At 45.3% G+C, this 14275-nt stretch overlaps 1 protein-coding gene across 4 annotated transcripts in view; it reads left to right on the plus strand.

Annotated features, from left to right (window-relative positions):
- Positions 1–5681: 5681 nt before the first annotated feature.
- Positions 5682–14275, plus strand: part of FAM47E (family with sequence similarity 47 member E) — a 30952-nt gene continuing 22358 nt past the window's right edge. For 2 of the 4 annotated variants that reach the window (XM_069593143.1, XM_069593144.1), the window contains exons 1-3: positions 5694–5946; positions 10840–11200; positions 13063–13202. In XM_069593143.1, coding sequence (XP_069449244.1) covers positions 5873–5946; positions 10840–11200; positions 13063–13202 — 575 coding nt within the window. In that variant the 5' untranslated portion in view covers positions 5694–5872. Of the gene's footprint in view, positions 5947–10839; positions 11201–13062; positions 13203–14275 lie in introns of all 4 variants that reach the window. The other 2 variants (XM_069593146.1, XM_069593145.1) reach the window with 2 other exon arrangements.

Below are 14275 nucleotides of genomic sequence, written 5' to 3' on the forward strand. Positions count from 1 at the left end.
TGCACCGGCTGGGAAGCCCATGGTAAGTCTATGTTAGAACTGCCCAACTGTTTTCAAATTGGCTGCATCATTTTACATTCCCAGCAGTAATCACAAATGTTCCAATTTCTCCACATCATTGCTAATCTATGTAATTTTCTTTGTTTTTATAGCCATCCTAGTTGGCATGAAGTAGTATCTCATTGTAGCTTTGATTTATATTTCACCAATGACTAATGATTTTGAGCATCTTTTAATGGGCTTACTGGCCATTTGTGTATCTTTAGGAAAATATCTATTCATGTCCTTTTCCTATTTTTTAATTTGTCCTTTTGTTATTGAGTGGTAGCAGCTTTTTTAAAAAAATATTCTAGATGTTATACTCTTATCAGATATATAATTTGTAAATATTTTCTCCCATTCTGTGGACTGTTTTCTCTCTTCATTACCTGCACATGCTGCAGTGAAGATCTGGTGCAGCCAAATTTTAAAAAAAAGTGAGGATGATGGTGTTTTTTTCTTGCCTTATTGGCTGATAGTATGATCTTTCTATTTCCAAATACCCATTTTTAACTAGTTTTTAGAATTTCATCTATTTGTTTATGTTTGTATTTATTGTAGCTGCACCGGGTCTTTGTTGCTGTGCGTGGGCTTTCTCTAGTTGCGACAAGTGGGGGCTATTCTCTAGTTGTGGTGCGTGGACTTCTCATTGCCATGGCTTCTTGTTGCAGAGCCCAGGCCCTAGGCTTACAAGCCTCAGTAGTTGCAGTGGGTGTGGGGGCTCTCGAGTGCAGACTCAGTAGCTGTGGAGCGTGGGCTAAGTTGTTCCACAGCATGTGGCATCTTCCTGAACCAGGGATGGAACCTGTGTCCCTTGCATTGGCAGGAGGATTCTTAACCACTGGACCACAAGGGAAGTTCAGGCAGGATCTTAAGTTGTGGCAGGGGGATCTAGATCTCTGACCAGGGATTGAGCTTGGCCCCCCTGCACTGAGACCAAGGAGTCCTGACCATTGGACCACCAGGGACGTCTCCATCCTTTCTCTTAAAAAACATCTACTTGTTAGATTACTATATGTAACACATTTTTCCTTTGTGGTGCAAAAGGGAAAGAAGGGAAGAGAATGAATGAGAGATTCCCTGAGTGATAACTATAATGAAGGCATGGGATGTGGTGAAATAAATAGAAACTTAGTGCATCCAGTCCCATCACTTCATGGCAAATAGATGGGGAAGCAGTGGAAACAGTGAGAGACTTTATTTTCTCGGGCTCCAAAATCACTGCAGACGTGACTCAGTTCAGTTCAGTTAAGTCGCTCAGTCATGTCCGACTCTTTGAGACCCCATGAATCGTAGCACGCCAGGCCTCCCTGTTCATCACCATCTCCCGGAGTTCACTCAGACTCACATCCATTGTGTCCGTGATGCCATCCAGCCATCTCATCCTTGGTCGTCCCTTTCTCCTACTGCCCTCAATCCCTCCCAGCATCAGAGTCTTTTCCAATGAGTCAACTCTTTGCATGAGGTGGCCAAAGTCCTGGAGTTTCAGCTTCAGCATCATTCCCTCCAAAGAAATCCCAGGGTTGATCTCCTTCAGAATGGACTGGTTGGATCTCCTTGCAGTCCAAGGGACTCTCAAGAATCTTCTCCAACACCACAGTTCAAAAGCATCAATTCTTCGGCGCTCAGCCTTCTTCACAGTCTAACTCTCACATCCATACATGACCACAGGAAAAACCATAGCCTTGACTAGACGGACCTTAGTCGACAAAGTAATATCCCTGCTTTTGAATATACTATCTAGGTTGGTCATAACTTTTCTTCCAAGGAGTAAGCGTCTTTTAATTTCATGGCTGCAGTCACTCTCTGCGGTGATTTTGGAACCCAAAAAAATAGTCTGACACTGTTTTCACTGTTTCCCCGTCTATTTCCCATGAAGTGATGGGACCAGATGCCATGATCTTAGCTTTCTGAATGTTGAGCTTTAAGCCAACTTTTTCACTCTCCTCTTTCACTTTCATCAAGAGGCTTTTTAGTTCCTCTTCACTTTCTGCCATAAGGGTGGTGTCATCTGCATATCCGAGGTTATTGACATTTCTCCCGGCAATCTTGATTCCAGCTTGTGTTTCTTCCAGTCCAGCATTTCTCATGATGTACTCTGCATAGAAGTTAAATGAGCAGGGTGACAATATACAGCCTTGACGTACTCCTTTTCCTATTTGGAACCAGTCTGTTGTTCCATGCCCAGTTCTAACTGTTGCTTCCTGACCTGCATACAGATTTCTCAAGAGGCAGGTCAGGTGGTCTGGTATTCCCATCTGTTGGAGAATTTTCCACAGTTTATTGTGATCCACACAGTCAAAGGCTTTGGCATAGTCAATAAAGCAGAAATAGATTATTTTCTGGAACTCTCTTGCTTTTTCCATGATCCAGCAGATGTTGGCAATTTGATCTCTGGTTCCTCTGCCTTTTCTAAAACCAGCTTGAACATCAGGAAGTTCACGGTTCACGTACTGCTGAAGCTTGGCTTGGAGAATTTTGAGCATTATTTTACTAGCATGTGAGATGAGTGCAGATGTGACTACAGCCATGAAATTAAAAGACGCTTGCTCCTTGGAAGAAAAGCTATGACCAATCTAGATAGCATGTTAAAAAGCAGAGACATTACTTTGCCTACAAAATTCTGTCTAGTCAAAGCTATGGTTTTTCCAGTAGTCATGTATGGATGTGAGAGTTGGACCATAAAGAAAGAACTGATGCTTTTGAACTGTGGTGTTGGAGAAAACTCTTGAGAGCCCCTTGGACAGCAAGGAGATTCAACCAGTCAATCCTCAAGGAAATCAGTCCTGAATATTCATTGGAAGGACTGATGCTGAACCTGAAGCTCCAATCCTTTGGCCACCTAATGTGAAGAACTGAGTCATTGGAAAAGACCCTGATGCTTGGAAAGATTGAGGGCAGGAGGAGAAAGCGAAAACAGAGGATGAGATGGTTGGATGACACCACCGACTTGATGAATATGAGTTTGAGCAAGCTCTGGGAGTTGATGATGGACAGGGGAAGCCTGGTGTGCTGCAGTCCATGCATGGGGTCAAAAAGAGTAGGACACGACTCAGCAACTGAACTGAACTGAGCAGATATGAAATCAAAATTGCTACATGAAGCAAATATCAACTTGTGAGAATGCAAGAGCCATGAAAAACGGGTGATTTCTTATTCACACAGCACTACAAACTAAGTAACAGGATGACAAACACCAAGGCTGTTTTATTCCCCCATTGCATTCCCAGTGCCTAGGAAGGCCATAACAGACAATATCTGTTGAATGATGACCTACTCTGTGCCATGCACAGTACAAAAGGCAAGGTGGGCATGACTGTAATCCTCAGTCCTAGGGAGAAATCCTATTTCCTCAAAGTAAAAAACGTTTGAATTTGCAATCCAACAATATTAAAGGTATTATCAAAGATGATAAAAACAACTAAGAGGACCCCTTATCATGATTACATTTGTAGTTTTCTACATTAACTCTTTTTTTTTTTAGTTTTTTATTTTTTTAATTTTAAAATCTTTAATTCTTACATGTGTTCCCAAACATGAACCCCCCTCCCACCTCCCTCCCCATAACATCTCTCTGGGTCATCCCCATGCACCAGCCCCAAGCATGCTGTATCCTGCGTCAGACATAGACTGGCGATTCAATTCTTACATGATAGTATACATGTTAGAATGCCATTCTCCCAAATCATCCCACCCTCTCCCTCTCCTTCTGAGTCCAAAAGTCCGTTATACACAGCTGTGTCTTTTTTCCTGTCTTGCATACAGGGTCATCATTGCCATCTTTCTAAATTCCATATATATGTGTTAGTATACTGTATTGGTGTTTTTCTTTCTGGCTTACTTCACTCTCTATAATAGGCTCCAGTTTCATCCATCTCATCAGAACTGATTCAAATGAATTCTTTTTAACGGCTGAGTAATACTCCATTGTGTATATGTACCACGGCTTTCTTATCCATTCATCTGCTGATGGACATCTAGGTTGTTTCCATGTCCTGGCTATTATAAACAGTGCTGCGATGAACATTGGGGTACATGTGTCTCTTTCAATTCTGGTTTCCTCGGTGTGTATGCCCAGCAGTGGGATTGCTGGGTCATAAGGTAGTTCTATTTGCAATTTTTTAAGGAATCTCCACACTGTTCTCCATAGTGGCTGTACTAGTTTGCATTCCCACCAACAGTGTAGGAGGGTTCCCTTTTCTCCACACCCTCTCCAGCATTTATTGCTTGCAGATTTTTGGATCGCAGCCATTCTGACTGGTGTGAAGTGGTACCTCATTGTGGTTTTGATTTGCATTTCTCTGATAATGAGTGATGTTGAGCATCTTTTCATTCTACATTAACTCTTATAGCAACCCTGGGAAGTAGCTGGGCAAATATTATTATCCCCAGTGCACACCATCTGAGCCACTAGGGAAGCCCAGAGATAATAATCATACTCAGTAATTCTTGAGGGATTCCTACTTCCCAGCACTGCATTAAATGCTTTACATTCATCATCTCACTGAATTTCCCAATAACCCTATAAGTTATTACTTCTTATATCCTTTTATTTTCCCCATTTTCAGGCTAGAAAATCAATGAAACTAAAACAAATTTAAGCAACTGTACCAGGGAGTGGTGTATGTGTGTGCTTAATTTTTTTTTAAGAACTCATTAAAAAATATTCCTTTATTTATTTGGCTGCTCTGGATCTTAGTTGCAGCATGTGGTATCTAGTTCCCCGACCAGGGATGCAAACTGGGCCCCCAGTGTTGGGTATGCAGAGTCTTAGGCATTGGGGTGGGGAGTCCTTGTGTGCATAACTATTAAACAGCAGAGTCCTGGGTTATCTCAAGTGGTGGGACTCCAAGGCATTCACTGTGCCCAGAAAAGACCGTTGAACACACATAGCAGGTGAAGATGCTGAAATTAGAGACAGCTGGGGCACCTTTATTACCATCCAGATATTTAACAGGTGCCGAAATGTAACGCTAATTTATTCCCGAAGAGTTTGAAGAGAAGACTCATCTATAAATGGCCGAAAAAAGTATCCCACCATAACAGACACAATTTAACCATTGCAATATTTTTGGAAGAGAATGTTTTGCTGCTATTTCCTCTAGAAGCAAGGCTTACTGTTTAAATCAGGAACACTCAGAAGTAGCAAGAGAACTTAGCAAACCCAAAATACATCCTCATGCAATCCATATTTACGAGGACATCTGCCTACCAGGGCCAACTGGATGACATTTTCACTGCTTTAGTGAGTCCAGGCAGAGGGAGCAAGTAACACAAGAGCTAGGCGGGACTCTGGGAACCAGCTGGTGACTAGTTACCAGTGCACAGCCCCCGATTTACAGAGGCGGTGAGTTACGGATCTCCAGGACCTCCAGAAAAACATTCCGTGCTAAAAGGCCTCCCCACCATTACAAGTCAGTCTATTCCTTTCGCTCTCTTTCCATTCTTTCTTTTGTTCTCACCCCAGCTGCTTTCTTCCTTCAACAGTTTTTGAACCGGTGGTGTGCAAGAAAAGCATGAACACTGACCCCAACAGATTAAATCCCGATAGATTTAATCACAACAGATTTTTTTAAAAAAGAATTAAACCAAGAACCTGATTCTTCGAGCTTCCCCTGCCACTGTCCACGCCCCCAGGCGTTGGAGGAGGGGTTGTGGGTGGGGGTGGTGCAGGGACGCCTCGGGGTCGCTCGCTCCCCGGTAGCAGCAGGGGGCGCCTGGGCTGCTCCGCGCCCCGGGCGAGTCTGGGCAGCGCGCAGCTCGGCGGGTCTCTTAGCGACCCGAGCGGCGGGGAACACACACCACCGGAGGCCGCGTGGGCGGCCGAGGCACCATGGCTGACCACTGGCGGCTGTTCCCGCCGGCGCCGCGGGCCGGGATGCGGGTGGGCAGGAACTGCAGGCCCAGGTAAGCGCGCGCCCGAGCGAGGGCGCATCCCGTGGGTGCCGCGTGGGGGCGCCTGCGCTCCGTGCTTGCCGGGGTCGGGGTCGGCGGGTGGCCGATGGCCGCGGAGGACCCGGCTTCTTTCCCTCCTTTAGGTCTCCCGCACCTAAATGATCGTAATAGAACATAACCAGCTCATGCCACGCTCTTTACTGTCCCCCTAGAGGCAGATTCCTTATCTGTAATGCAGGAGACACGGGTTCGATTCCTGGGTCAGGAAGATCCCCTGGAGAAGGAAATGGCAACCCACTCCAGTATTCTTGCCTGGAGAATCCCATGGACGGAGGAGCTTGGCAGGCTTCATCAGCTCATGGGGTCGCACAGAGTCGGACACAACTGAGAGACTAAACCACCCCCAGAGGATGTAGATTAATATACCCTTTCTAGATGGGAGGGCTTCCCTGCTGGCTCAGCTAGTCAAGAATCCGCCTGCAATGTGGGAGACCTGGGTTCGATCCCTAGGTCTGGAAGATCCCCTGGAGAAGGGCATGGTAACCCACTCCATTATTCTTGCATGGAGAATCCCATGGATAGAGGAGCCTGGCGGGCTGCAGTCCCGTGCGGTTGCAAAGAGCTGCACAAAACTGAACGAGTAACACACCTCCAGATGGGAAACTGATGGTGGAAGAATCCTCTGCGGAGAATGGTTTAGCCTGCAACCCACTGTTCTCGGGGTTAGCCGCCTGCATCCTACATCCAGTGTGAGGGGTCTGGATGTTTGAAGGGTCGCACCAGAAGTCTTTCCCTGCCCAGCAGGTGACTGTGGCCAAGCCGAGTTGGTGTTTTGGGGGGGTGCCTCAGGCCCTGGGGTGGTCAGTTGCCATTATAAATGGTTGGCATCACTGCACAAGACAGGAACCCGAGGCTTTTTGCCTTGGCTGGTTCCTTGAGCGGTTTATGAGAACGGAATTCAGTGCTCTTGGAGGCAGCAGCCATGTGGTGGTGAAGATTCCAGAGTCTACAATCAGCAAGGCTGGAGTTGAAGGCCAGTTTTCCTCGTTTGACTGGTGGCCTTAGACAATTAGTTGCTCTTTCTGGGCTCAGTTTTCTTAACTGTAAAATGAGAACAATAGAAGGAATGAGCTTTCTAGGATTGCTAAATGGCAACCCATTCCATTATTCTTGCCCAGAGAATGCCGTGCACACAAGAGCCTGGTAGGCTACAGTCCATGGGGTTGCAGAGTTGGACATGACTGAGTGACTGACACACAAACTGTGAGGATTTAGTGACTTGGCACTTGTAAAACAGTCACTGCCATATATATGCACTGTATACATGTTAGAGTTTATGGACTCTTCTGAGAATCTCTCCCACCCCCAGTTTCAAACTTTTTGTTTTGAAATAACTATAGACTCACAAGAAGTTGCAGATATAGTGCAGAGGTCCCATGCACCCTTCCTCCAGATGCTTGCAGTGATACCACCTTGCATAACTATAGTACATTACCAAAGTAGGAAATCAGCACTGTGTGTATGTATGAATTAGATGGTAGACTTTACTTGAATTTCACCAGTTTTCACTTGTACTTGTGTGTGTGTGTGTGTGTGTGTGAGTGTGTAGTTCAGTAAAATATTGTTATAGGTATATATCAAGATACAAAACTGTTTCCTTACCGCAAGGGAGCCACTTCATGCTATGCTTTAATTTTCACTCACTTTACCACTCACACCACTTGGCAACCACTAATTTGGTCTCCATTTCTAGAATTCTGTTCTTTTGAGAATGTTAGAAAAATAGAATAATACTTTTATAAAAGATATAAAACCTTTTGAGATTGGTTCCTTTTCATTAAGCAGAAGCCCTTGAGACCTATCCCAGATGTTGTGTGCATCAATAGTTCATTTTTACTGCTGAGTCATATTTCATGGCATAGATGTTTATCCATCGTTTTTCCATTCCCCTGTTGAAGGACATTCAGTTTGTTTCTGGTTTTTAGTTATTATGTATAAAGCTGTTATAAACATTTGTGTACAGACTTTCTTGTGAAGATAAGTTTTCATTTCTTTAGGATAAATGCCCAATACTCTTTTGCAGTTCTTAAAGATGGAAATATCTGAGTATCATATAGTGACTGTGAAAATAGTAGATGCTTAGAAAAATGTTCTTGCTTTATACTCTGGGTTAAGCAAAAATTTTCATGAACTTAACAGAATGCAGAGAGGCAAGTTTATCAGCTATGAGAGGCAAAGTGAGGTAAGTCCTCCAGCCAGACTGTTCCCTTATTCACCCCTTTGGAACTTCGTTTCCTTGTTGAAAAGTGAAGAAGTTAGACTAGATTTCTTTCAAAGTTTGTGCCAGCTCTAATGTTCTATCAGGCTTGAGCTAGCTGCCACACTTTTATTTTGAGTTGCATGACTGTGCTTGAGTAAAAATATTGGTCATCAGATTTTATTTTATGAAGTGATTGGATCTTTGAATTAGTTGTAAATGTGTGGGAAACAGGCTTCCCTGGTAGCTCAGCCGGTAAAGAATCTGCCTGCAATGCAGGAGACCCAGGTTTGATTCCTGGGTCAGGAAGAACTTTGGTACTATAGAGGGTAACTTGCTAACAAGTCATACTGAGTGAGTCATCAAATCTCAAGGCTAGATAGAATTTCAACATCCTCACCACTTAGCTATTTAGGAGTGATTTATTAATTGCAAAGAGCAACTTGTAAACTCATATTTTTGTATCCTCTCATCTGTATTTTCACAGTGAAAGTGAAAGTGAAGTCTCTCAGTCATATCCGACTCTTTGCGACCCCATGGACTGAGGAGCCTGTCAGGCTCCTCAGTCCATGGAATTTTCCAGGCAAGAGTACTGGAGTAGGTTGCCATTTCCAGATGGATTAAACCCTTAAAACACACACATGCATGCACAGACAGTAAGAAGTGTCCAGGACTCACAAGAAAAGGATAAGGATAAAGCTGGAATCTCTTAAAATGTTTTGTGCCTATAAAGATGAGTGTGACAAGAAGTAGATTTACTGTAATGAATCATTATAGATGAAAGGGGCCTGGAGGTGGAAGAGGCTTCAAGGAAAGACACCAATAATATAGAAATATCTGACTAGTGCCATGTGATGTATTAAGATCATGAGAGACCTGCTGTTAAACTGCTCAAATGCCAAGTCCTGACTTTGGCAATGCCTGGATATATTAGATTATCCAGGTCTCAGTTTTCTTTCTGTTTGTCCATCGATCTCTTCCATCTTAGCTTCCTGCCCTAAAAAGTCCGTGCAAATAACTGTCTGATGAGGTAAAGAGACAGTGTGAAGCAGGTTTCGTATTCGGTAGTAGGGAGCAGTGGAGACTGTGGATAAGAGAGCACAGGACTTGTCTAAAGATGGCAGCCACTATGCCAATAGGGGCTCCACGGGAAGGTGGACCTAGTGTTCCCAGAGCTCCTGATTTTTGTTCCACGTTATTTGTATGAGCATTTTTATATGTCAGAAGCTCTGACGTATAAACAGCTTTCTTACCTTTCTCCAGAGTCACACTAACTGTATTAAAATCCCAGCTCTCCCCCTTATTAACAGTGGGAACTTTGACAAGTGTTTGTTTTGTTTGTCAACTTCTTTGTGCCTCAGTCTCCTTATCTGGAATAATGTTAGTGCCTACTTCATGGGATTGTTATGAGACTGATTCGTGTAGAGCATTGAGCACAGCACATGCTATACAGAAAGTTCTCCTTACATGTGAACTATTACGGTTCTTATTAAAGCACCAAGGGGATCAAATGATGGGTTTGTGGGCCTGATACAGCACATGAACGGTTAGTTTGTGCCCTTGACCCCACTGAGCTGAGAGGAGAAATCAAGGCCCACAAAGATTAAATGTAGGGTGAACATCCTTCAGCTAGTTGGGGGTACTGTGCTGTGCTTAGTCACTCAGTCATATCTGACTCTTTGTGACCCCGTGGAATGTAGCCTGTCAGGCTCCTCTATCCATGGGATTTCCCAGGCAAGACTACTGGGGTGGGTTGCCATTTCCTCCTCCAGGGGATCTTCCCAACCCAGAAATCAAACCCAGGTCTCCTGCATTGCAGGCGGATTCTTTACCATGTCAGCCACCAGGAAAGCCCAGTTGGGGGTGAGCTGTCACCACGTCCAGGTTCTTCCCACTGCACTGTGTCCCTTTAAAGGATAAGACAGAGTCCAGGAGGGGTTATAAATTGTAAGTATCCTTCAAAAAGAGAGGGGATAGCTGGTGACTGCAGGTGATAATAATGAATTACATTTACACAGAGTGACATGGATAGGCCTTCATGGTATCATGCTTTGTAAACAAGTGACAGAATAAGACCATTTCTGATTTATGTACAGTAAGGATACATGGACACAAAAGAACAATACAGATCTTATAAGGATGCCTTCAAACAGAAGTGAAAAGTGAAAGTGTTAGTCACTCGGCCGTGTCTGATTCTTTGTGACCCCACGGACTATAATCCACCTGGCTCCTCCATGGAATTCTCCAGGCAAGAATACTGGCATGGGTAGCCATTCCCTTCTCCAGGGGATCTTCCCCACCCAGGGATCGAGCTCAGGTCTCTTGCGTTACAGGCAGAGTATTTACTGTCTGAGCTACCAGGAAAGCCCTGCAAACAGGATACATTCCAAATCTGTTAGAGTGGTCGTGCCTGTGGAGAGGGGGCAGTGAGGATGGAATATGGGAATAACGTCGAATAAAGAAACAGGAGAGAGGGTCATACGGACCAGTGATGATGTGCCCTGAACCAGGAGTATGGGAACTCTGCCTTCTCACATGACCCTCCCTTCCTCCAACTCTTGCCTAACACAGGTAGAGGCCAGCCTCCTGGAAAACTCCTTCTCCCACACTCACCCTTGTGGTCAGACTGCTGCCATGATGTCTTGCAGGTACAGAGAGAATCTGCCCTCCAAGTGCTTCATGGAGCACAAGGGCAGGCTGCCGTGTCCCACCTCCCTGGACAGCCGGCGGTGGAGATTCGTGAGAACAGGACAGGATGACTTCAGGAGAGGCTGCCCGCCTTGTGAAGCTCTGACCGCGCTGGGCCCCAGGGAGGGCTTTCTCCCCCAAATTTATCACAGAGCTCCCCAACCTTCTCCTAAGAAGAGGCTGCCCAGGCACGCAGCCCTGTGTTCCAAGCTCTCGCCGGCCCAGCAGGCACGGAAGGCATTCCTGACAGACATTGAGGCCCAGCTGACCCTGCACCCCTTGGCTCTTTATCCGGACCTGGAAGAAGACACGCCCGCTGAGGTGACCTCCTGTCCCAGGGTTGTGGGTGGGCCTTCGGTGGGGCCTGGAGAATGTTGTTCCTTAGATGCCTGGGGAGTTCCCTCCAGGAGTGAGGACGATGACTGTCTCCCTGGGGAGAGTTCTCCTGGGGTGTGGAGCAGCCTTTCAGGAAATGCCTATGACAGCACCATACCGCCAAGAGGCCAGCCAACTTATAAAGGCTCAGCAACCCAGAAATGTTTGACTTGTTTACCTCTGAAGCTCTACCCGTCAATTTTGCTTGTGACTCTTTTGAGGGGAGAGAACAGTGGAGGAATTGTTCAGTCTTGCTTCTGTCATTTTAGCCTGGTCTTGGGAGGTGTCCATAAAATGTTATTAATGGATGGGCACCTGAAAAGTCACAGGGAAATTCACCAGATTGCCAGGACCAGAGCTGGGCAGCAGCTGCAATGTGTCATCAATATCCCAGGATTCTTTGACTTTCAGCTCCAGTCAGCTCCTATATACTTAGCATGGGCTTCCCTGGTGGCTCAGTGGTAAAGAATCCACCTGCAATGCAGGAGAGGCAGGAGACAGGGGTTCAATCCCTGGGTCAGGAAGATTCCCTGGAGAAGGAAGTGGCAACCCGCCCCAGTATTCTTGCCTGGAGAATCCCATGGCCAGAGGAGCCTGGTGGGCTATGGTCCGTAGGGTCGCGAAGAGTCGGATATGACCTAGTGACTGAGCATGCACACATGCATAGTTGCTTTACAATGTTGTGTTAGTTTCTGCTATACAGCAAAGTGAATCAGCTATATGCCTGCATATATCCCCTCTCTTTTGGACTTCCTTCCCATATAGGTCACCACAGGGCACTGAGTAGAGTTCCCTGTGTGCTACAGTAGGTTCTCATTACAACTGGAGTTTGTAATCAATGGTTTGCCCCCTGGTCTTTCCTTCACTACCCTCCCATGGATCAGAGCTTCTGAGTCTGTGGCAAAGAGATCCTCTGCACGCACATGGAACTGTGGTTTTTATTCTCATATCTGACCTCCTCAAATAGATGTGTTGTCTTCCTTCTGAAGCAGGATCTCTTCTTGTGGTGCTGTGATTGCCACCAGCAACTCTAGATGTCAGTTTTACTTTGGAAAACAATACATCTTTGCATGGTTCCAGGAAAATTTCATGACCTAATTCCCCTGGGTCTCATTGGGTTAGCCAGTCACTGTAGGCCTGATTGGCCAGGCCAGGCTGTAGTGTGAAGAGCTGTCAGGCCAGTTCAGACCACAAGGACTGAGACTGGAGGGAGAGGTGATTTTCCAAAGAAAAGTCTAGATACTGTTACTCATAGGAGGATGAATGGATGGTGAAAGTGAAAGTGTTAGTTACTCAGTCATGTCCAACTCTTTGAGACCCCACAGTCTATAGCCCATCAGGCTCCTCTGTCCATGGGATTTCCTAGGCAAGAATACTGGAGTGGATTGCATTTCCTTCTCCAGGGGATATTCCTGACCCAGGGATCAAACCTGGGTCTCCCGCATTGCAGGCAGATTCTTTACTCTTTGAGCCACCAGGGAAGCCCTGAATGGATGGTAGGCAGTCAAAAACCACAGACACCCTCTAGAGGTACTTTTCTCAGTGAGGTACTGGGGTCCAAGTTGGCCCAGAGTCACTGTTCTATCTAGAGGAGATGGAAACTTAAATAAAAAGGCTACACAGCTAATGTCCAGCTGAAGGACATTAACCAGCATCACCCAGGACCGTATTTGCACTGGAGCTGATGAATGGTATTGACCAACTAGAAAGGCAAAGCGAAGGGATGTGTTGGTCTGTTGTGTTTGAGAATCAGAGAGCCCCCTTTTCAGTACATCTTTCTTTTCTCCTAAGTTGTTTTCTGTTTGTAGCTCTTATTAAAGGTGCTGGAAGTTCTGGATCCTGACAAGAAGCTGGAAGACACATGGGCTTATTGTCAGGGCATCAGGAAAAGAATGAAAAAACCCACAAAACTTTTAAAAAAACGTTCAACCCAAGTCTATTTGGGACTGTAAGTATGGTTCTTTACCTCTTGCTCATTCCTGTCCCCTGATGAAACGTTCTAGTACAAATCTTCCTCGACTTAACAGTGGGATTGTCTTGATAAGCCCATAATAAATGAAAAATACCATCAGTCAAAAATGCATGCAATACATTTAACCTACCGAAAACCATAGTTTAACCTGGCACACCTTAACTATGCTCAGAACACTTATATTAGCCTACAATTGGCAAAATCATCTAACACAAAGCCTATTGTATAATAAAGTATTGACCATCTCACAAAATTTATAGACAGATTACAGTACTGAAGGTGAAGAAAATGTTGGTTGTGTGGGTACAGGGTGGTCGTAAGTGTATCGGCTGTTGTCCCTCGTGATCACATGGCTGGTGGAGAACTATGGGTCACTGCTGCTGCCCAGCATCACCAGACAGGGTCATCACAGCATATCACCAGCCCAGGAAAAAAAATCCAAATTCAAAGTACATTTTCTTCTGAACAACTATTACTTTGCACTCTCATGAAGTGGAAAAATTCTAAGACGAATTGTCATTAAGTCAGTGACTCTCTGTAGTTACCTTCTCAAAGCTTCTCATCTTTAGAATACTGTCAGTTAAAGTTCAGTTGCTCAGTTGTGTCTGACTCTTTGCGACCCCATGAACCGCACCACACCAGGCCTCCCTGTCCATCACCAACTCCCGGAGTCTACCTAAACCCATGTCCATTGTGTTGGTGATGCCATCCAGCCATCTCATCCTCTGTCATACCCTTCTCCTCCTGCCCTCAATCTTTCCCAGCATCAGGGGCTTTTCAAATGAGTCAGCCCTCCGCATCAGGTGGCCAAAGTATTGGAGTTTCAGCTTCAACATCAGTCCTTCCAATGAAGACCCAGGACTGATCTCCTTTAGGATGGACTGGTTGGATCTCCTTGCAGTCCAAGGGACTTGAAAGAATCTTCTCCAACAACACAGTTCAAAAGCATCAATTCTTTGGTGCTCAGCTTTCTTCACAGTCCAACTCTCACATCCATACATGACCACTGGAAAAACCATAGCTTTGACTAGACGGACCTTTGTTGGCAA

The sequence above is a fragment of the Ovis canadensis genome, chromosome 6 (genome assembly GCF_042477335.2).
Source record: "Ovis canadensis isolate MfBH-ARS-UI-01 breed Bighorn chromosome 6, ARS-UI_OviCan_v2, whole genome shotgun sequence".
NCBI lineage: Eukaryota > Metazoa > Chordata > Mammalia > Artiodactyla > Bovidae > Ovis > Ovis canadensis.